The sequence below is a fragment of the Ambystoma mexicanum genome, chromosome 6p (genome assembly GCF_040938575.1).
Source record: "Ambystoma mexicanum isolate Mex_15411 chromosome 6p, UKY_AmexF1_1, whole genome shotgun sequence".
In the NCBI taxonomy this organism is placed as follows: Eukaryota; Metazoa; Chordata; class Amphibia; order Caudata; family Ambystomatidae; genus Ambystoma; species Ambystoma mexicanum.
This window is the reverse complement of record NC_090935.1, coordinates 671,707,808-671,732,994: the sequence shown is the minus strand read 5'-3', so window position 1 is coordinate 671,732,994 and position 25,187 is coordinate 671,707,808. Positions and strand designations below refer to the sequence as shown.

General features: G+C 40.3%; 1 protein-coding gene across 2 annotated transcripts in view; it reads left to right on the top strand.

Annotated features, from left to right (window-relative positions):
- The window catches only part of ACOT12 (acyl-CoA thioesterase 12), an 816,096-nt gene that overhangs the window by 459,799 nt on the left and 331,110 nt on the right, over positions 1-25,187 (top strand). For both annotated transcript variants that reach the window (XM_069627558.1, XM_069627559.1), the window contains one exon: positions 19,723-19,842. In XM_069627558.1, coding sequence (XP_069483659.1) covers positions 19,723-19,842 — 120 coding nt within the window. The remainder of the gene's footprint in view (positions 1-19,722; positions 19,843-25,187) is intronic.

The following is a 25,187-nucleotide window of genomic DNA, read 5'->3' as shown; positions in this document are numbered from 1 at the left end:
TGTTGGATGTAACCTACCAGGTTGTGTTACATTCATTAAATTTTGTGCATCATATGGAGTCATCTCCCTTCTGTATCATTCCAAGATGGTGCCATCCATACAGGTGCGGATGTATAGGATGCCGGTTCCAAGTCCCTTTTCACTTTCCCTGTTTCCCGTACATAATACGGAAATAGTGTCACGGCTCTGCTGATACGAGGGAGCGGGTGATTTGAAGGTCGGACATAGGCGTTTTGAGTAAGTGTGGGATTTGTAGCATGTAATATTCTGTCCGTTGGTTTGTTCAATGGCTTTTACTGACACTGCGAGTATTCGCTGCCATGTGTCTAACCCCCGTTTGCATTTTACATCACGCACGGTGGACATGGTTCAAGACAATGGTGATAAATCATGATGAACTGTAGTCTGATAGACTTGGCTCTCTGGTTTGCCTAAATGCGCTGTGATTTTGAAACTGTGCTAGCACTTAATGAATGGTTAAACTTGGCTTGGGATCCACATACTAGACTAACGGGTTGTTTTCTGTGTTTGCAGATTCCTTTGAAATCTATGTGTGAAGTGATTTGACTGCATCCTGACACTATTGCGGGATAGGTTGTGTCACATTTGTTTCTCTCTTTCTTTCGTACACTTTGGGTGATGGTGTACTCTGCTTACCGTTGGTGATTCTTTCATCTACCATACTAATTTGACCACATTTATAGTGGTTTGGCGAACTAATATAATAAATAATATATAATATTTTGCCTCTCGGAAAGTGATTATTGGCAGTCCCATTTTTTGAAGATTGTGAATTAGGTTTCACACCTAGGGTGATTGTTCAGGCCCTTGGTCAATGTGGTCATGGTGACTGGTTTTCCTACCCTCTTCTTTCACTCTCGAGGCCTCGGTTCCTTGATGTTGATATGAGATGGTGAATGGTGTTGAGTTTACGTTTTGTGAATACTGAGGTCTTAGGTTCTTTGTATCCCTTTTATCTTGCAGCTGGTGCGTACCACATCTGTTGGTGGATGTGCTTAGGACCCCTACTGCACAACATTGAAAGAATTTTAACACTAAAAAGAAAAAAGTGTTTTGTGTTCCCCTGAAGAGAGTTCAGCCATTGCATGGCATTAAGAACTGAAACATGTCACATGTCGGGATTATATACATTGTTAAGAACACATTTGTTTTATGATGTTGTGATTTGCTGCTAAGATTGTGTTTGCATATGTGGTATAAATGTGTTATGATGAATGGTGGAAATTGAGTAATTGAATTGTATTTTTATGATCAGTTGTTGTGCTGAAATATGGGTCTATTTTTCTACTTGTTCATATTTTTCGAATTGTGATGTATAAAATAAATTCATATATTATTGTACTTAGTTGTACTTTATTCTTTCAAGATAGAAGTATGCGGGTTCCATTTAGGAATACGGGTAGGGTCTCAGTATTACACCTGTACTTTAGGAGTGTTGTGTCCTATCTCCTTGTTTAAAATATTCTACTTTGTTTACAACATTTTGGGTGAATATAGTTTTATTTTTACAAAAAGTATTATAAAAATACATGCTTCAAATATATGTTTCCAAATCTTTATTTAACTAACTTTATGTTCCATTGTACTGTCTTCAATTTCTAATACTGCATAAAACTAAACCCAAAACAGGTATTAAAACCAATATACATATATTTTAATAAAAATGAATCTATTCCAAAATTAAAATTATTCAGTATGTTTTCAATGTGGAGCGTACTAAATGTTGCTAATTGTATACGTTAAGAGCTTTATTGAAAGCATAGGGTTAAAAGCAAGTATTTACATGTTTATATTTGGCAGAAAGCATAAATATATATGTGTGGCAGTCACAAATCTAATATCTTTTTTAAATTTGTAACAATATTTTTATAAGCTTTATCTTCATAAATTACAGACATCATGGTATCATCTTTTACATGACATGCAAGCAAAGTGACATAGTACAATATACTCAACATGTACATTAGCAGATCAACCCTTAATTTCAGCCCTTTCCCACCACCCACATACCCACACATATATTCCCTTCATGAATTCCATTATGACCTCTCCAACTGGCCACTCAGACGGTGCTAAATAAACCGCAGCGGACCAACAGGCCAACAGGTGGGGCTTACCATAGCAATCTAGGGCTCCTCCCTTTCAATATTATAGATTAGATCCTCTAGCTACTCAGAGTATGCTGGGGTATGCGTCGATGTCCAGTACCTGAGAATGCACTTTTTGGCAACCATAAAGACCACATTAAAGAGTCTACGCCTGACTATTGTTACTTTGCCTATGTCTCCCAGCATATATTTAACAGGTGGCAAGGATGTGGGATCCCAGTTACGTCCAATAGAGTTCCAGCTACCTTTTGCCAGAACTGTGCGATAAGTGGCCATTCCCAGAACATATGCATTAAGTTTGTGTGCGATGACCCTGTAAGGCTTTTGACTAAAACATGGCGCCAGGTGCAGTGCATTTAGGCTGCGCCTAGAGCCATAGTGGACATTTGTTCCAGGCCTCAGTGGAAGCTGAACTTGATGTGAAATATTTAGTGGATAAACATATTTTCAGCATTCCTCATACTATTCCATTGCTAAACATGTTTTCAGTGCTGCCTATTGCTTATGTTATTTTGCATTGCTCCAAGGACATGTCTGAGAGAAGATAGGCTACAATGAGCCGGTGCCAGCTGGTATCTGATAGCGTTGTTATGGAATTTGCTGAAGCCGAAGAAAAGTTCTGTAGTTGTGTTTTCTGCTTGCTCGAGAAAGGGAAACTGTTTTCCTCTTGGGGTTACCATGGATCAGTCTGGCGGGGGGCCCATGTGAACTGTCAACAGGTAGAGAGAATGTTCTAGAAAATGCCCTCAATCATTTGGAGATGGCTTAAAATGAGGGGCAGCAGAGCAGTCAGACAGAAAGCTTCACTGGAGGATTGGTGCATCGCTTCAGTCCCGTTGATGCCAAGATCTCTCTGCCTGCTTGGGAGCTTTTCAGTGAAGTTCTGGCGAGATGAGGGTGTGCTTTGCAGCTGTGTCAAATAGTGATGTATTTTATCTAGATTACCATTATTCATTTATTTATTTATTTATTATTCATGTTGCATTTTTTCATTTATGTATGCTTTTGGTGAATAAAGAGGCTTCATAAAAGCCATTTTACAGCATAGCTCAGTGTGTGTGTATAAATGCCTCCCAGCGTTCAAAGCTTTCGTTCAGTATTCTGGGGAGAAAACAGCAATGTATCTGTGCACTTTCTGAAAAGCAAAACAGCCTCACATTTCAAACAAGCGTTGCTAGTCCCAGGAGCAAACTTGATTTGGCTGGTTTGTAATGTAAATGGTTCAGTATCTTGAATTGGATTGACCTGTACCTGATTTTCATAGATACTTCCTTAGTCAACAGGCAACATCTCTTCCAGTGTGCATCAGTAAACTCAAATCCCTGGTCTCGCTCGCACTTTGAACACATCCCAATTTTGAGAACCTGAATGGCTTGGATCAGCCTATAGAGCAGTCACATTTAATTTGAATTACCTGTTGTATTGTATAGTTAAACCAGTTCCTTTAAAGATTTCAAGAAATAATTATGTGGGTTAAATTATATTGCATGTAAATTACAATAAACGCACTTCTCAGAAACATTAATTTTTTTAATTAAAAAGTACATTAAAAAAATTAAATGTATATCAGGGTTTTATGCACAGCCACATGTGTGTGTACTATTATTATTTAAACTTTAAGATACATATGTACATATGTTTGTGTATTGTATCTTAAGAAATGTACATGCATACACATTTACAATTTACATTAATCACTATGCAACATTACGTATAATATCTACTAAGTACTTCGTATAGTAACAACAACACATGCAAGAGTGTGTACTATTTAAAATCTTAGATCATACATGGTAATTAATGCTAATTGCCCAAGCAAGTCCAAATAATACACTCATAATACATACATAATACTACATAAAGAGAGTATGACATAGGTCTACACCCCAGGACTCTGGAACCTCCTCACCATCAACATCAGACTCACCCCCTTGTTTCCACAGTGCAGGAAGGAGCTCAAGACCCTCCTCTTCAAGGAATGGCTCCTCACTAATTCCTAGATCCACACACCCTCCACCACCACCCTACCTAAGACTGGGTGACCTGATCCCCACTGGCCTCTCCCCTGTATGCTTCTAGATCCCTTGCTGACAAATTGCCTACTATCCCGCTCCCCTGTTGTTAGCTCCTTACTCCCTTCTTTCTCTGCTTCCCTCACCATGTTCTTTCCCCTATGATTGTGAAGTGCTCAGTTGATTCCTGGAGCTAGGTCTTTACTCAATAAATACTTTAAGGGATCAAGAGTAAGACTCAGACACATTGGCATATTAATTGTTGGTTATAGACTTTTATTTAGTTAGCCGTGCCTTTCAACATCATGAACACCACCCCAGTCAAGCACTCTCAGCAGAAACCCAGCAGACAAACCTTGAGGTCTTTCAAGAACTTCCCAGTGGAAGCCCTCACAGAAAACATTGCCAACCTACACTTTACATGGACCAAACACCCCCAACTGAACTGCGACTCTACTGTAAGCACTTCACGTCACCCTATCAGCCTCTATCAACCAACACTCACCTCTGAAACAACACACCTGAAAAGAAACCATCAGAACCATGGTAGATGCAAGAGCTCAATCTCAGTGAAAGAGTCATCAGGAAACAAGAGAAAACCTGGCGCCTCTGCAGGACTGTATCTGACCTGACACTCCTCAAGAAACTCTGAGCAACCCGCCGACAACTAATCAACACATCCAAGGCCTTCTACTATCAGAATACCATAGCAGAAGCCAACAACAAAAGCAGAGCCCTCTTCAAAGTAGTCAAGCAGTATGCCAACCCTCTATCCAACCCTGGCATACCACAATCCATCATAAAATCGACTGCCATCCACACCGTCTTCCTGGTCAAAATCAGCAAGATTTGCCCAGACATAGACGCCAGCTCTGCATCCACCGACCCACCTCACGTCCCTCCTAGCAATACCTCCACACTCTGGGCAACATACAAAACACTCTTGACGAAGGACCTGGTAGAAACCCTGGCCGCTCTCAATGCCACATCATGTACAGATGACATCCTTCTAGCATCCATCCTCAAGACCCTCCCTAGAGAGCAACTCCTTCCATACCAGAGATCATTAACAGCTCCCTAACTCAAGGCACCTTCCCATCGACCCTTAAAACAGGACAAATCTGCTCACTACTAACAAAACCCACTCTGGATCCTGACAACCTAGGTAACTATCACCCCATCAACCATCTTCCCTTCCTAGGTAAGATCATTTAGAATGCCATAGCCACGCAACTGCAGCAACACATGGATACCAACAATCTCCTCCAAACCTACCACAGTAGACCACCAGGCGCTTACGGACACCTTACATCGGTGCATGGGGTTTAGCAACCTTGTCCTACGTTGGTTCAAGTCCTACTTTGCAAACCGCAAGCAGTTTGTTCATATGCACTCCTCTAAATCGCCAATGCTGCCCATCACCTGTGGGGCCCTGCAGGGTTCAATCCTCTACCCAGTCATCTTCAATCTATACATGGAGCCACTGGGAGCTCTCCTAGCCACATACAACATCCAAATCCACCAATACGCATATGACACACAGCTATTTCAAGATCTACTCCATCAAGGACATCCATAAACCCAAAACCTGCCTCTCGCTGATCCAGTCTTGGATGTCCAGTGCATACTTGAAGCTCAACCCCTCCATGACCGAATTCCTACTCATCGGAAATACCAAACATCCCGACATACATACCTGGCCATCAACCATGAACTCTGAGGGCTTCACAATGAACTCACCTTCTACACCAAGTCCCTTGGGTTCAACATCTACAAATGCCTCTTCTTCAAGACACACATTGCTACGAATACTCAGACAGCTTGGTATCAGCTCTCCCTCCTGCTAAAAGTCAAGCCCTTCCTCCCTCCAGACAGCAAGGGAATTCTGGTACTTGTAGTTTTCCTTCAAAGTGCTCAATATAAAGTTCTTAAGGTACAAAAACAGAAAAGAAATACAATTCCACCAGGAAAGGGGGTGCCAATCCCCTGGAATCCTCCTGGTAGTTTAAATATCACTTTATTGAAGTTCACTTTCTCAAACATGGTCCTCTTTCTATACCTTGTATACTCTCCTGCCAGAAGATTTATGACTTTCTTATTGATCCTTAAAAAGGGTATGAATCCTCCCTATTGTAGTCTCAATTTCCAGTTCACCCCTCAGCTCACTCCTGGTTTACTCTCCTGCCAGGATATCACTTCACTTTTCTTCTCACTCCTGGTTTATCCTCCTGCGGGGATATCACTTCACTTCCCTTTCTCACTTCTGGTTTACTGTCCTGTCAGGATATCACTTCACTTCCTTTTGTCTTCCTGTCCTGGCTGTGAGTTCAGACTCACTGCGGGCAGGTTCAACAACCTGCCAGGGCTTTTCCATTCTCCCTTCACACTTTCTTTCATCCATGTGACAATGTTTTTTCAAATATTGGGTTACTGATCCTGTTTTGATAAAGTTTGTCTCTGTTTTAATTCCTCTTTTCATGTGTTGGCTCTCTGATCCTCTCTCAACACTATTCACATGTGTTTCAAATCTTCCTCTCAAGCAGTGGGTCTCCGACCCCCCTTCAACACTGTTCGCATAGGTATTAATCACTTCTTTGAAATACTGAGCCACCGCTCCTTTCTTTACAATGTTCTCATCCATGTCAGTTTCTTTAATATCTTTAATTGGGCTCTTATCACTGTGAAGCAAGGTTTGCCTTGCTGCACCACAGTAACCCATTAGTTCTCCCTTGGGTTTACCAGGAGAATTTGGCGGGTCTCGCACCTCTTCTTCTGCTTCCCTCCCGGTGTGCTGACTAGGTGTGCATCCTGTCAGCCGGGCAGATCCTGCCTTGCTTTCCTTCGTGCCGGGCGATTCCATCTGCTCACGGTCATCAAGCACTAAGCTACTTTTGGTGCGGTCTCCCTGCAAACCATTGGTGTCAGCCTCCATGCTGCTTCGTACAATCGGCTTGTCTCTGGCATCCCGACCAGCGTCAGAACAAGTTGCAAACAGGGTCAAAGTCAGGTAGCTTCTGCCTTTCCCTGGCCACATAAGCAAAGCTTCCCTCCAGAGAATCAGTGATGGTGTTGATAGATTCGCCACATACCCTTCCCCTTAAGACGTTGATCTCTTTGTCCTTCAAGGGAAAATGATCTAAGAGTTCTACTCTTCGTAGTTCTCTACTTTCTTTGTGCTCTTGTAGATCAAGAGACCAGCGCCTTAGTTTACTGTTCTCCTCGTTAAAGAAATAGGATAGGGTTTCTACTACCTTTGGGTTGGATTGTTCTTTCAAAGAGGGAGATCCACCTCTCTGGGTTCTTATTTTTATTTGTGTCATCTGTGAAACCCATAGGTCAAACTGCCTATAGCTAATTGGCCCAGCAAGTTGGGGATAAAGGCCATTATAATTTTTCATTCTTTTCTCAAGATGGGGACAGGGATTTGTGTTTGTGACTGTCTTTCAATATGACCATGGACACATCCTACTCTTTCCTTTCCTATCCTCTTCCATCCCCGGGGAATTAGTTCTGTTCTTTTGGCACATCCCTTACTCCCTGTGTCTAGTTGGACCCAGATGGATTTTCCATCTAGGGCAGCAGGGACTCTGTATGCTAGTTTTCCTTCCGGTATATAGGATGGTGTTAGATGTTTTTCTACATATATATCTCCCTGCCAATATGTCATATGACCGAGCACAGTGAGGGAACCCAAACCAGTTGTGAGTGGTTTGGGGGGTTCTCCCTCCGATAATTCTTTGTAAATAATGGATTAAAATGGTGCATTCTACAGCACACCTTTTTGAAAAATTGGGTAAAAAGGCAACCAGTTTGCAATTGGTTTTGTAGGATAACTGATGAAACAAATCCAATAGATGCAAATCACCAACATGCACAGGATTGTCATGATGCCTTGCAATATGTGCAAGTATAAAAACATTTTCATGCTGACTGTGCCCATACATTTCCACACTGGTTGCACCAATATATGCCAGTATTCTTATATAAGAACATACTCATGTTTACTTTGAGCACAATTCCAATAATGATACTATAAGACAATATGACCCCGCTGGTTCTGTCAATTTATGCCAGTAGCCTGGCAACATACTCCCATTGGCTTTACCAAAATGCATGCTGCAGTGCAAAGATAAATCCAAATTGGCTGCACCAAAATGCCAGTCTAGCTGAGTTTCCCTAATCTTGTTTGTCAAACCAATCAACATTAAACCAATATCACAACTACAAAAAAAGTTCTACTCAAATATCCAGTGATTGTTAGCCATACAATGTTTTTGCTGCACGTATATTATAAGCCGCTCCGGAAATGCTAGTAAAACGAAGGCTAGACAACATTTTAGCCCAGGTCAAACTGTAGCACATAAATTTACTTCGGACACCTAATGGCAGTCTCTTTCATTTTAAGAAGTACAAAGGCACCGATCTGACTTGGGGAATACATTTTTCCATGCGCTTCCACCCAAGCATCACCATTAGAGGCACAAACAATTCTGAAGGGAACATTCTTTCTGTAAGGAAAGAATATATGAAGCATTAGTTGTCTCTATCCTCCATGTTGGTCACATTTACTGGACGCAACAGGACACAGACCATATACAGCCCAGACTATTACTAAATTAAGCATTTCATTGTTAGCACGTGCATTCATATGTATACATTATTAGACAATTGAAATCGTGAGGTGGGGTTAGTACTTTCATATCAGAGGAGTGAGTGTAAGGGTATTGAGGGGACAGAAGACCGCTCTTTCTCACAACAGTCCTTAAGTGGGTGCTTTCAGACTTAATGGAGCGAGTAAGCTGCTTGTAACATTGAAGCTGCACTAGAATAGTCTCATTAGGATGCGTAAAGAAGTTAGATGCCGCCACAGAAATAGGTTTGCCCCTGCCCCATTGTCCCTGAAGTTAGCGCCTCTCCCAACATTTGAAGGGTTACCCCCAGTCCAGAAATGTAGTTTGTGTTGTGCCCTTGCACAGAAGAAAGCAGGAGTTGCACAATGGAACCATATGTGTTGTTGGTGCTGGAGAAGTGTGTGACCAAGGCTCTAGCATCCAGTGGCTGATTTCCTTAGAACCTACCACCCACTGCCAAGAGGAAGCAGAATATTAAACTCGCTCAAGCCAGAGTTGTGGAAAAGTACAATTGCAGGAGCTGAAGTGCTTTTATTTTCATCAGCTATGAATCCAATGTGCTTTTTGTTCTTCATCAACACAAGAAGAGAAGTTCATCACCCATACAACATAATGCATCGCCACAAGGTACCTTTGTAAGCCGGCAGGCTGCAGTCTGGAGAGTCTAAGTCCATGGACCCTTAGAAATGATAAAACTCTATTATGTCCTTTCCCTATCCTGTCTTGAGGCTGTATCATGGCAACAACATCAGGAAAAGGTTGCTAAGGAATGGAGAGGAGGTGGATAAATGGTTAGGGGCAAGAGAGCGACAGCAGTGAAAGGAGAACACCAGAGAAAGGAGGAGGGAAAGAGGCTACGCGTCAGGTGCAGCAGAACATCAAGGAGAATGTGTAAAATAGGAAAGAGGAGGAGTAGCCAAGTAGGGAGAAGAGAGAGTGAGTGTAGAATCTTGTGAATTGTTGACAAACTAAAGATAGAGTTTGTCAGCAGTGACAAGAAAGAGGTGGAGAGAAGGTTGAGCTGGAGCCGAATTTTTGGCGGGACTCTTGAGGTGGTGTAGGAAACTGAGAGCAGACTGTCTCCGGCAACCTGAGAACGGGTGGAAATCAATAATTACTAGGCCAAACCAATCATGGCAATGATCTTAAAGGGTCAAGAGACTGGCCCTGTCCTGATGGTATAATGCCCGGCAGTGATGGTGTCCAAGGTTTTGAGAACTAGAGCTAGCTGGGTGACATACTTACAAGAAGGTCATTACAGCCAAGAAGTGCTTGGCACTTAAAACCCCATATATAGTGTACTTAACTGTTGTTCACCGGGAGGAAGCAACAATGGACAAACTGAGGACCACTGTCCTGAATGGGAGTTTGACCCCAAATGCCTCATTCAAAGTCAAAGCCTTAGATTTATTTATATTAGAAAAAATGTGCTTCTTAAAACCTGTCTTATAGCTGTCTATTGAATCCTCAGTCTCAGACACACTTACACAACACACACATGCACACAAAGCAGGTGACAAAGAGGGTGACAGTCATAATGGACTTACCACAAAACATTGCCCACAATACTGACCTCATGATGAGTCCCACTGCCCATTTTTTGGGCAGTAACGTGATTATGCCGATTGTGCCCCAGCTCCGAACTCGAAGTTTGCAGTTGAATTGGTGGTTTTACCTACAACATAAAGATCTTGGTTGATTATTTTTTAAATATTTTTATTTTTATTTAAGTGTTTAGTTACAAAGAACCTTAACCACTGTCAATTAATAATGTATACATAATAGTTCATGAAATAATACATTGAGAAAACCTATTACACATTAATAATTAAAATAGTTATGTTAATATTTCAAAATAGATTGGGCCTCATTTTGACTTTACCGGTCCAGTAACAATGCTGCCGGTAAGCCTACTGGCACCGGACCGGCACAGAATGACACTGCGGGCGGGTGCCGTCGTGCCCACCAGGGTCAGACCTGGCGGGCAGAACGGCACCGCCCTGCAGAGTTTCACAGAAGCACTGGAAGCTTCTGTGTCCCCATTCCCATGGAGTCCTATTGTACTCCATGGGAATGGGGATTTACGAAATAACCGGCACCTGAATTCCCAGCCGGCGGGGTTGTAATATCTGGTGTTACCGGGAAGTCAGGCATGAGTAATTTTTTTCTGGCAGCATCCCGCCGGTATCACCGTCAGGGTTACCACCAGACCCGTAATCAGGCCCATTGTGTTAGGTGTTTTATGATTTACAGTTCAGGCAATTCATTAAAATCAGATTCTTGTTTCATTATAACAATTGTCAGATTAAAATAAGTTGAACATTATTTACGATGCAAATATGCCTTATTGGCTAAAGTTCAATAGCTTCTCTATTTCTAGCCATATCTAATAAACTGTGTAATTCAAGATCAATATAATAGCCCAAGTTTGATTGCTGTGTAGGTTGTCGAGTAGGAGGCACAGGCGGTGGTATCCTTTATCTAACATATGGCTAGTCTTTGAGCATTGCGTTAACAGATGTCTATCAGTTTCCACCTCTAGTTTACACAGCCTGCAAATACGGTGCTCCCAAACAAGGTTCTTCCAGGCTCCGACTCTAGATATAGTAGGGAATAAGCCTAGGCATAAGCGTAGCATAAAAAGCCTTGTTTTTCCATCTCTAATAGTTTGTAGAATCGGAATGGGGCATTGATTGGAAAAGATTGGAATACATATCTTTTATACAATGTTCTAGAGAAGAGCTTTCTAAAATTCTTCTCCCTATTCCATTTCCCTGCTTTTTCTTTTATTTCTTTAATTGCAATCCCAATATTATTGAAAGTCTTTAGATCACAGCAGACCAAGTTCAGAAATTCAAGTTCTTCTTTCACCCAATTGTTTAGGGTGGATTTAGGGTAGGGTTAATGCAATAAGAGATTAAAATGATTGTACATTGTATTCAGATTGCATCCTTCTCAAATTTTTATGAAAAGTACTGCACTATCCATTTTCTTAAGTGTGCTGAGAGCCATTGTGCCTAATTTGCAGTGTATTGCTTCTAAGGGTGTACATTTCGGTAAACACAAAGATCGTCGCCATAGTTGCCCCTCTAGCAGGTCCAGCCACGTGGTATCTTTGTCTGTAAATATCTCGAGTCCATAAAGGATACTCTGGATGATACTGTTCTTATAGACTTTCAGGAGGACCTCAATAGAGTGGCCTCCCTTAACTCTTATGTATTGCCTTATCGGATTGAATTTGTTTAGGGTTTTAATAATGACATAGGGTCTCATTACGACCCAGGCAGAATGGGTCTAACGGCACCGGTAATGGTGCCGGCGCCATTAAACCCATTCCGCCCCATTACGAGTTTCCTTGCGGCACCCGCTCTGGACATCTGGTCAGATCAGATGTCCATTGCTGGTCCCGCGAGGGGACCAGGGAGCTAACAACGGGCCCATTATTAACGTGCCCGTTGTTAGCTCCCTCCCCATTCCCATTGAGGCCTCTGGGGGTTCAAATGGGAATAGGGAAGGTCCTGGTCCGGGTTCCCTGAATGGGGAAATACCGGGCCTGCCAAAGTCGGAATGGCCCAGTATTTCCCTATTCAGGGAACCCGGAACCGAGTTTGGAGGCAGCCATTCCCTTATTAAGGGCATGGCTGCCTCCAAACTCGTAATGAGGCCCATAGTTTCCTAATTTATCCCCATTATCTTTTTCAAAGAAAGGGATACCAAGGTAAGAGTATTTGTCTACTCTTTCGATCTGTTCATTTTCAATCATTCAATTAAGAGATTTTATTTTTTTTATTTATTTTATGAAAAATCATGATTTTTGTTTTCTTATAGTTTATTTCGGGACCCTTGGCTCGAGAATACTTCTGCACACAAAGCACATACACACAAAGCAGGTGACAAAGAGGGTGACAGTCATAATGGACTTACCACAAAACATTGCCCACAATACTGACCTCATGATGAGTCCCACTGCCCATTTTTTGGGCAGTAACGTGATTATGCCGATTGTGCCCCAGCTCCGAACTCGAAGTTTGCAGTTGAATTGGTGGATTTACCTACAACATAAAGATCTTGGTTGATTATTTTTTAAATATTTTTATTTTTATTTAAGTGTTTAGTTACAAAGAACCTTAACCACTGTCAATTAATAATGTATACATAATAGTTCATGAAATAATACATTGAGAAAACCTATTACACATTAATAATTAAAATAGTTATGTTAATATTTCAAAATAGATTGGGCCTCATTTTGACTTTACCGGTCAAGTAACAATGCTGCCGGTAAGCCTACTGGCACCGGACCGGCACAGAATGACACTGCGGGCGGGTGCCGTCGTGCCCACCAGGGTCAGACCTGGCGGGCAGAACGGCACCGCCCTGCAGAGTTTCACAGAAGCACTGGAAGCTTCTGTGTCCCCATTCCCATGGAGTCCTATTGTACTCCATGGGAATGGGGATTTACGAAATAACCGGCACCTGAATTCCCAGCCGGCGGGGTTGTAATATCTGGTGTTACCGGGAAGTCAGGCATGAGTAATTTTTTTCTGGCAGCATCCCGCCGGTATCACCGTCAGGGTTACCACCAGACCCGTAATCAGGCCCATTGTGTTAGGTGTTTTATGATTTACAGTTCAGGCAATTCATTAAAATCAGATTCTTGTTTCATTATAACAATTGTCAGATTAAAATAAGTTGAACATTATTTACGATGCAAATATTCCTTATTGGCTAAAGTTCAATAGCTTCTCTATTTCTAGCCATATCTAATAAACTGTGTAATTCAAGATCAATATAATAGCCCAAGTTTGAATGCTGTGTAGGTTGTCGAGTAGGAGGCACAGGCGGTGGTATCCTTTATCTAACATATGGCTAGTCTTTGAGCATTGCGTTAACAGATGTCTATCAGTTTCCACCTCTAGTTTACACAGCCTGCAAATACGGTGCTCCCAAACAAGGTTCTTCCAGGCTCCGACTCTAGATATAGTAGGGAATAAGCCTAGGCATAAGCGTAGCATAAAAAGCCTTGTTTTTCCATCTCTAATAGTTTGTAGAATCGGAATGGGGCATTGATTGGAAAAGATTGGAATACATATCTTTTATACAATGTTCTAGAGACGAGCTTTCTAAAATTCTTCTCCCTATTCCATTTCCCTGCTTTTTCTTTTATTTCTTTAATTGCAATCCCAATATTATTGAAAGTCTTTAGATCACAGCAGACCAAGTTCAGAAATTCAAGTTCTTCTTTCACCCAATTGTTTAGGGTGGATTTAGGGTAGGGTTAATGCAATAAGAGATTAAAATGATTGTACATTGTATTCAGATTGCATCCTTCTCAAATTTTTATGAAAAGTACTGCACTATCCATTTTCTTAAGTGCGCTGAGAGCCATTGTGCCTAATTTGCAGTGTATTGCTTCTAAGGGTGTACATTTCGGTAAACACAAAGATCGTCGCCATAGTTGCCCCTCTAGCAGGTCCAGCCACGTGGTATCTTTGTCTGTAAATATCTCGAGTCCATAAAGGATACTCTGGATGATACTGTTCTTATAGACTTTCAGGAGGACCTCAATAGAGTGGCCTCCCTTAACTCTTATGTATTGCCTTATCGGATTGAATTTGTTTAGAGTTTTAATAATGACATAGGGTCTCATTACGACCCAGGCAGAATGGGTCTAACGGCACCGGTAATGGTGCCGGCGCCATTAAACCCATTCCGCCCTATTACGAGTTTCCTTGCGGCACCCGCTCTGGACATCTGGTCAGATCAGACGTCCATTGCTGGTCCCGCGAGGGGACCAGGGAGCTAACAACGGGCCCATTATTAACGTGCCCGTTGTTAGCTCCCTCCCCATTCCCATTGAGGCCTCTGGGGGTTCAAATGGGAATAGGGAAGGTCCTGGTCCGGGTTCCCTGAATGGGGAAATACCGGGCCTGCCAAAGTCGGAATGGCCCAGTATTTCCCTATTCAGGTAACCCGGAACCGAGTTTGGAGGCAGCCATTCCCTTATTAAGGGCATGGCTGCCTCCAAACTCGTAATGAGGCCCATAGTTTCCTAATTTATCCCCATTATCTTTTTCAAAGAAAGGGATACCAAGGTAAGAGTATTTGTCTACTCTTTCGATCTGTTCATTTTCAATCATTCAATTAAGAGATTTTATTTTTTTTATTTATTTTATGAAAAATCATGATTTTTGTTTTCTTATAGTTTATTTCGGGACCCTTGGCTCGAGAATACTTCTGCAAGGAAGTTGGTGTTCTTTGCAGTCCAATTGGAGTTTGATCCAAGATAAGAGTATCGTCGCCGTATGAAAGCCAAGAGACCGGTTGCTGTCCAACTCGTGGGGGGAAGTTATGGCATTTGCTAAGTAGTCTTTGAGATCTGCGACATAGAGGTTATAGAGAAGAGGGGCCAACGCACAGCCCTGTTTAAGGCTGTGGTTAGTGGGTATAGTCTTGCTGAAGAATCCTTCCTGGTTAATTCGAATTCTCATAGAAGTATTAGCGTACATTTCTCTCACTAGATGTAACAAGGCTGGGTTATGGCCCCAATTCTCGAGTTTTCCCCATAGGTGTGCTCTATTAACCGTGTCAAAGACGGCCTTGTAGTCTATAAAGCGGCCATACAAGGTCCGCTCTTTGTTTAGTTTTGCCTCATTAATCAGGTAGGATGAGGTCCAGAGGTTAGATAGGGTTCCGAAGCCTTTCCTAAAGCCTGTTTGTTGGTTTTTAAAGATTTTTTCTTTCTTCATCCACTGGTTAATGTGCACCATGATGACTTGTGGAAAGAGTTTAGAGCCGGCATTAACCATTGCTAATAGCCAATAATTATAACGGTCTAGCCTGTCTCCCTTCTTATAGATAGGGATGACAATTGATTCTTTCCAGCTCTGTGGAACCTTACCAGTGGTAAATATATTTCGGAAGAGTATTTGGAGCACAGTCCTCCATGTATCGGGATCTGCTTTCAGTATAATATTGGGGATTCCATCGGGCCGGGGGCTCTAGGTGGCTCCAGCTTCACTATCAAACCCTTGATATCCTTAAGCGTACACATAAGATCTCTATTCATGAATTCCAATACTCAGGGATATTCATGGTCTGTGTTTTCATTTAAAGAGTTATATGCCCCATCCAACCAGTTGCTTCAATAGAATGACATAATTTTTCATTATCAGTGATTTCCGTCCAAGAGTTGTAGAAAGACCAGAGTCTCTGAGAATCAGAGTCACGTAGAGCTCTGAAGACATTTTGCCATTGTGTTGTGTATATAGAGGCTTTGTGATCCCTCGCCCCATTTTTGCATTTAGTTTTTAGTTTATTAAGCAGTTCTCTCTCTTGTGCGACCTCCAATCCATTTCGTTTGATTTGTTTCCTCTCATTGAGCTAAGCAGTCTTTTTCTCTCTAATAATTTGTCAAAAGTATTGCTCTGGCTTACTTTCCTATTGGGATAGATATTGTTTTCCCATAAGATAACGTGTATGAGTATGCATCTTTTATCAAAGTTTCTATACCTCTGTCATAGTGTCTGAGTCTGTCCATCTTGGTAAATTCAGTATTTAGTTGCTGATTAAATATCCTTATATTGAAGTCATGCCAGCAGATTCTGTTACCAGATCTGCTGACTCTTAAGTCTCCCCGAATTCTAACTAGGTTTTCTGGGGATATTTTAAGGTGAGCATATAAATGACATGATCACTGAGTTTATTTTGGATTAGGTTGAATTCACTAGTTCTTGCAAAAACCGCCCCTGGCAGCAGGAAGTAATCTATCAAGCTATGCACACGTCCATTAGTCCAGGTTTAAGCAGGTATCCCCAATTCCATGTGGTTAGTGGTTAGCTGGTAGAGATCTTGTGCTACCATAAAATCCTGCCAAGGGGGAGCTAGGGGTGAGGTAAACTGGACTTTGGGGGGAATTTCCTTGACCACAAATGTATTGGAGATAATAGCGCTTTGGTAATTTAGGTCACCCATTACAATATATATTCCATCTTTTATTCTGCATGGTATACAGACTATTCACTGAATGAATTTATACCGAGAGCTTTTTCACCTAAAAATGTTTATTGAAATACTTTTTCATCGAAATAATCATTTATTGAATTTTGTTTTATCGAATGTGAACAGTTTTTAACAGTAAATATAACATTGTATATATTAAAATTGTATAATACATTGACTTTATTTAGTAAAATGCAACTGTGCATGTAGATACATTTTTTAATCTCCTAGGGTCGCTGTTCGGTGGTCCATTCTTTCCATTAATTTCTATTTGTACGTTTCGGTCATTTTGGAATGTACACTTTTTCGTTTAAGACATTTTTCTTTACTCATTCCTTCCATTTTTTGGGGATTTTTGGGTGGTGTTTCTAAGGATTCATTGGATTTGCCTTTTCTGGATGTGATTTATTTCTTTTTCCAGACGTTTGTGGATTTGGATATAGATTTCTCTTGGTTTTCGTTCCGGTTCGTCTGATCTTTTTTGTGGGATTTTTTTGTGGATTTTGGATACATTTTACAGTGGATGCATTGGTCTTGTGGTTCAGAGGATATGGTTTTACTCCCGGATTCCCATTTGTAGTGGATTCTCTATGGATTTTGTGCTTGTGTTTCATGCTGGATGCCTTGTTTCTCCTGGATTCTTTTTTTTAATTATTGTTTTTCCTGGGATTATTGGTTTCTTGTGCTGTTGTGGATTTACTTGGATTAGGATTTCTTGCTGGTTTTGTGGTTTCCTGAATGCTGTGGTAAGTCGATTTTACATTTTTCAACATTTTATATTAAATGCAATACTGTTTAAGTAGTTCATTTTCTCCTGTATTCCAAATCCTAAAACACATTCTTTCAGTCTTTCCTGTGTGTCACAATATGTTTTTCTTTAAATTTGTGTTCTTTCCAGTGCAATTACCTGTGCAATCCATATTTCCTAGTGACTTTGTTCCATTTTCAAATGTTTAATTAATGACCATAAACTCGGATTGTTTGATTTAAAAGACTGTCGCAACCCATTATGCCAACCTTCGATTTTGTAATTTGTTTTTGCAATTAAAATCACTAAAGCATTGTAACCGTTCCAAATCTTTTTCTCAAATCTAGCTCTTATCCTTGATCCACTTCTCGTTAATTGTCCTTTTCTCATACATCTACTAGTTTCATCGAACCCATGTTTTTTTCGGTGAATCAATTTTGATACAAAAACACTTTTAGTTTTATTAATGTACATTCGATAAACATGTTTTAGGTGAAAAAAATTTGGTGAAACTTGTATTCAGCATAAAAATGTCATTGAAAATATATGTAACCCTCGATAATATCATTTGGGCTCCCATGATTAGGGGGATTATAAATGTTAAGGATGAAGGTGTTCTGTTGAGGGGAAGTTTCATGAATGAACCCTTCTGTAGCCATGACTGCATGGAGATTTTCTAAGATCAAAAGTGCCTCGCCAGCAGGGTGTTTAGTTGGTCAGTTTAAGTTAGCTTAGGTGAAAGAGTATCATACACAAGGCACGATTATAGTAACTGTAGCTGCATAGAAGTAATGGCGAGTCACAAAGATTCTGAGTTTAAATGACAGTTCAGTCCAACTTACGTTAGTGAATCAAATTGAATCAGAGATCTCCTTGTAGTCTTCAGGTGGACTCTATCGGCGTGCTTATGTTAGGTCAATCAGCGATCCAGTGTAAGTCATCAGACACAAGACACACTGCACCACACACCATTCCGCTCTCCACACTGGCATGTGGGTTTTGTAGAGTAGCTCCTCCTTTTGCAATGGGAAGTGAAAGACTTCCAAACAGCACAGCAGCAAAACCACCAGCAAGTAAAGCAAGACATACTGGGCCTCATTACGACCCTGGCGGCCGCGGTATGAACGGTGCCGGTAAGGTACTGGCACCGTTCATACCAGACCTCCACATTACGAGTCTGGCCATGTGCATACCGGCACCCGCGCGCAGACAAGGATGCTAACAACGGACCCGACATTCATGGGTCCGTTGTTAGCATCCTCCCCATTCCCATTGAGCCCTATAAGGGCTCAATGGGAATGGGGACGTACCAAGCCCAGGTCCCGAAAATGGGAATTACCGAGCCCGCAACAGTCAGAATGGCCCAGTAATTCCCTTTTTTTGGGACCCGGACACAAGTTTTGAGGTAGCCATGCCGGTAATGACAGCATGGCTACCTCCAAACTCATAATGAGGCCCATTGTTCCACACACTGCACCACACCAGCATGTTGGTTTTGTAGGGTAGCTGCAATGGGACATGAAAGCAGACTTCAAAACAGCACAGCAACAAAACCACCAGAAAGTAAAGCAAGACACACTGTCCCATACACCGCCCAAATAATTCCCTACTTTTCATCCAAAAGTAGTTGGTTTTACTGTGGATGAATTACCACTTGAGTCAAATCTGCAAAACTCACCATGGAGTTCAATGGACTCCAAATATGGGGATTAACAATACGTTATCACCACTCGTATTCTGGAGATAATTCTGCTCGACCGAGTTGCAGCATTGGTAAAAAAGGTTGGCACTAATTCTGTGCAAAAAGTCACATTACTACACCATACTCATAATGAAGCCCAATGCCTGGTTGCTCTCTCAGCTCAACATGATTCTCTTTCCAGTTTTGCCCTATTAGTAGTGTAAATATTGACAAAAGGAATTACAGGTACCACCTGTTGTAATATTGTCCTCTCTGCCTAATTATGAAATGTTCTTAGTGTTCCTTTTGACATCCCACTGGACTGCATTGGGGAATGGAGGCTTACTTGTGGGAACACTACGAGTACCATTACCACCATTATTTTGAGTTACCACCAGACTCTTGATATGGCCCTACCTCAAGATCCTATGGATATATATGCAGGAAAAACATGTCTTCAAATTCAATGTAAAACACAAAAGCTAACACAGTTGTTTCTGTTATTTGTTGTCTTTTGCAGCCGTCTCTGTCAGGCGTATCCAGCGCTGCAGTCAGTGGACATGTTTAAATTTAGAGGACCTTCAACTGTTGGTGATCGTCTGGTTTTCAACGCTATAGTGAACAATACATTCCAGAAAAGGTAAATACATTTTCGGTGAACATAAAAGTGGAAACGAGAAATATCTCCAGTCGTTCTGAAGACACTGAGATGCATGTGCCTAGGCTATGATCGGCTGGTCTTACCAGGTTGATTGGTGTCTTTGTTTAATCAATATTAATATGCATATGCCTTCTAGGGAGGAAAAGATGTAACATTGGTATATTGAGTTTTCTTTCTCTAAGTAGGGTGCAACAGTGTATACATGTATATGTAAATCATGTAAAGCTATGTATAAAGTAGCACTTTCTAAGAAAAAGATAATTTCCTGGAGAAAAAGGTTTGCATACCCCCAATGCCTTGCTGATGTGTCTTGGCACAGGATGATAACTTCCAGCGATAGCAGCCAGGTGGCGCTGTGGAATGTGTGACTTATCTCAAATGGACTATCATACATAACAAATATATATATATATATACATATATATATTCAGCAAAAAAACTTTGTTAAAGGGACGTTATGGTTAAGTTGCGCTACTAAAAACCTATCAAATTAAGTAGAAAAAACTAGAAAAAACTTTGTTAATGGGATGTTATGGTTCAAAGTAAAACCGAAAAACCCCTGAAATTCGCCAGTTATGGTAAACTAAGCAACCATAACTCGCGCCACCGTGCACTGCTAACACTAACACTCAGGACATCAAAGATGACATCACAAATGTCAATGACATAACTCAGTCCTTCAAAATCTTATAAAAACAGGAGAGAAATCATGCACAACCCTTGAAACCTACCGTAGAAAATTAATCTTAGAAGCTTTGATAGACACTGCAATCCTTCTCAAAAGAAAGTTCTTTATTTTAGTGTTAAAGAAAATGAAACCACTAACAAAACTAATGACTAAATTACAAAAAAGACTTCTCAATAAACGAAAATGACAACAAAAATAACTTCTTAAACTTTCTCTGTGGAGGTGAGTGGAGTCACACCACAAGCACAGAACCATATTTTAATGAAGAAGCATACAAACAAAAGCAAACAAATACAATTGCCATACATAGCAGTGGACGAGGTTATGAAAAATGTAACAATACCATAATGGAACAAGAAAAACTGCTTACAAAAATATCCACAGAAAACTCAGAATTACTTCTCCATTCGACTGAACTAGAACGTCTAGTATACAAATGGCCATGCACATCAATGTGTAACATTCCCAAAAAATCTTTCAAGTCTTTACGCCAATTCCTCAATCAGTATGTGAAAGGCAAAGAAAAAATCAAAATGAAACTACTGCAAAATATGGATACCTGTCCAGTGCGCAAGTACACAGGACTACAAGGACCTTCATTAGCCTGCATTTCAGGACCTATTTGCAAAACCACCTTCCATCATATAAAAATGATACCAACACATCATTCAACTATAAGAAATCAGTCTATAAACTGTACTATGCTAAAAGTCCTGCTTTAGCACTAGCCAATTTAAATAACATTCTTCTACATGGTACAGCCAAAGACCTACTCGAAGAAATCGACTATATTCAGAAAAAATATTTTGGAAGTGAAAGCCACTTACAAAATGCAATAGCTTTACAACAGACGAGCCACAATTCCACGCATAGCAACCTTCTACTACACACATACAAAAAAGAAATACTGAAATTTAAAAGTACATCTGCTGAAGTACCAAACCATGTGTGTGTGTGTTGCCGACGAACTTTTTATAAAAGTAACCCAAAACTGTAGAACTAACATACAAAATAGAAGACAATGAAGATTCTAAATGGTTTGATTTAGCTCTCTACCTTATAGCAGAAAAAAAATACGAAATAACTGACCCCTTAATAATTTGCAGTTACTGCACTATAAAACTTGACAACAACCAAACTCCTTTGCATGCTATCACAAATAATTTCAAATTATTCCCACTACCAAAACCCCTACAACAACTCAATTTATATGAGAGCATCATAATTCAAACAGTGCACCCCTTTCAAGCAATAATACGCCTTCAACCAAAAACACCAAAATTACCTCCCCCTGAATTGGTGAAAGGCATTCGTGCCAAAGTAGTGTATTTACCATTAGATCTAAAACAAAATGTGCACACTCTGGGAGTGCAAAATCCAATACAGCAATCTTTAATTATCTTAGTAAATGGGGCACCTACAAAAGACAAAATAATTTGGCAACAACTGGTAGACTTACATAAAGTTAGACAAGCCTTGCAATATCTAAAAGACAATAATGAATACTTCAAAGAAATGAATATTGAAGAACACTTGAAGGAAACCACTGTAATAATTCAAGAGTCACCAGAAACTGGTCAATTTGAGCTTCTAGATCCTGCTACAGTATCCAATATTTTAGACTATTATACAATTCATCCATTGCACTCTAATGACACCATAAAAGATGCACTAGAAAGGTACCAAATGCGACAAACGAAAGGATCACCAATCAGCATAGGGAAAAAAGTATAGAAGCACGTGCTTTTCCTCTACTCTTTCCTACTGGCAAAGGAGGAAGGTATGATGATAGACCTATTCAAATAACAGCATCAGAATACCGCTTGTTACGGATGTATTCTGAAGATCCCAGATTTAGACAAAATGTGGAATACATATTCCACCTACTCTTTGAAAGTGAACTATCAACTCTATGTTACGGAGTTGCACACACTTTAAAATCAGGAACCCACTTTGAAAATATGTCAGCTATGCAATTATTACAAAAAGTGCAAGAAAAAGATGAGGTTTTACAATCAAGTATTAGAAATCTATTAGCAAACATGCGTGGTACTAAAGAGCACTGGTTCCGACGTCATGAAGATGTACGTTGTATGATAAGAAACCTTGGCTCACCCACTTGGTTGGTTACATTAAGTTGTGCAGAATATGCATGGGAAGATTTACATGATTTCCTACGCATAACAAACAAAAACAAAACAAACATAGATATACCAACACCTGGAGAACTTTGTTCTCTAGATCCTGTTAATGTTTCAAGATATTTTCATCATCGCTTCATTGCTATGCTACACTTTATTTGTAATAAAACTGTTCCTCCCCTTGGAGAAGTGCAACACTTCTTTTGGAGAAAAGAATACCATGCCACAGGAGTACCACATATCCACATGCTTTTATGGATTAAAGATGCTCCTAAATTTGGTCAAGACAATGATGCCACTGTGTTACAGTTTATCGAAAAATATGTCACTTGTGAAATTCCATCGGAAGCAACAAATAGTGATCTTCATGCAAAAGGTTTACAATTTCAAACACACAAATGTGGCAAATATTGTTATCGCAAATACAAAAACAAAGGAAAATACTACACCAAATGCCGCTTTGGTTTCCCTAGACCAGTTACAAACACAGGTCAAGTGAACTTCATGTCTTCAGTTAGACATAGTGTTAAAGGTAAATCACCTAAAAATACATATTACATAAAAAGAACAGAAGAAGAAAAATATATCAATGATTACTGTGCAATCATTGCCCTATTATGGAATGCAAACATAGATGTGCAACATAGAGGTGCAGTACATTGCAGACAATTCCACTGCAGTTGCACGATATGTTACAGCATACTTAACCAAAAGCAGAAAAAACAGAACTTCAAGACCTCTGGAATGACCTGTCATCAGACAAAACACTGTCTCTGAAATTGTACAGCTTGGGCATAAAAATGCTCTCCCATGGAGAATTGGCTCCTATGAAGCAGCAGATCATTTAACCAGTACTGCTTTGTATGGAAAATCTGAAAATATAGTTTGGCTAAGTCTTGGTCCTGCTAAATCTAGAAAAAGAGTTCTCAAATCATACGACGACATAGAAACAATAGCCAAAAATGATCCCAACAGCCAAGACATTTCGAAAAACAATTTGCTGGACACATACTACCCAAACAGAAGTGCCACTTTGGAAACCATGTGTCTATACCACATAGCCCAAAACCTCACATACAAAAATAATCTAAAACCCGCTGAAAAAAAAGGTAGATACAGAGTGACAAATTGTGAAGGCAGTTTAGTAAAACTCACCAAACCAAGTTTAATTAATCATATCAAATTGTCATTAAAGACTCCTCAACATAAAGAACTATATCACATGTCCCTACTACAACTCTTTAAACCATGGAGAAAAGAAGAAGAAATACTAGATAACTATGACTCCAACAAAGATGCTTTCAAAGCAAATGAAAGCACTATAACCGATGTAAACTTTACACACTACAAAACAATGTTGCACAATGAACAGCAACACAAAGAAGAACTCCAGGCCCAACTAGATAAGGAAACTCCTGACAGTAGTCAACCTTCTGTAACAGGAAGCCAAGAACCACTGAGACAGCCACTAATAGCAAATGAGGCAGAATTAGCTATGACAGAAGTAGAAAACACCATGTGTCAGTATGAAGATAAAGAAGACTTAACTATACTACAATCAGAACTAAACAATGAGCAGCGTAGCATTTTTCAAGAAGTAACAAAAGAAATTGCACATGGTGTACAACATGAAAATAAAGAATGCACCTGCCAAAATTACAAACCTATACTACTGTACGTCAGTGGTGAAGCTGGTTCAGGCAAAACATTCTTAATCAAAATCATCAGCAAGTTCCTTCAACAATTGAGAAACAACAAGCTGTCAACTGTTGTCACTGCCCCCACAGGTTTAGCTGCCTACAACATAGGCGGTGTTACTTTACACTGATTACTACTTCTGCCAGTAGAACACCAAAACAAATTAGACTATTACAAACTTTCTACAGAAACTGCAATGGAACTACGCAGAGTGTTAAAACAAATGAAAATGCTACTAATAGATGAAGTGAGCATGGTCTCCAACCTAATGTTGACTTTGATTCACCAGAGATTACAAGAGGTACTCAAAACAAACTACGAAGAACTCTTTGGAGGAAAACACATTATTGTTTTCAGAGATCTTCTTCAATTGACACCAGTAAAAGGTGAACTTATTTTTAAAACCTTAGGACATAAACTCTGCCATAAAACTGTTGGCAGCATAGGAAATGTCAACCTTTGGCAACATTTCCAATACAGAGAATTAACAGAAAACATGTGGCAATCTGCAGATCTCACTTATGCCAACATCTTAAAAAGTATTAGAGTTGGTATACTATCTCAAGAAGCACAAGCAACATTGAAAACCCGGCACATTCATGCACTTTATGGCGATAATGCATGTGCTACTGATGTTATGGAACAATTGGCGCACAAAAATGTCAATTGTATGGCCGTAATGCCAACTCTTGCAAGCTGTTTCAAATTCAATGAAACAATGTTAAATAAAGAAATGCAACCAATGATGGAAATTAGCGCCACAGACAAACTAGACGTACATGGTATGACACTACCCA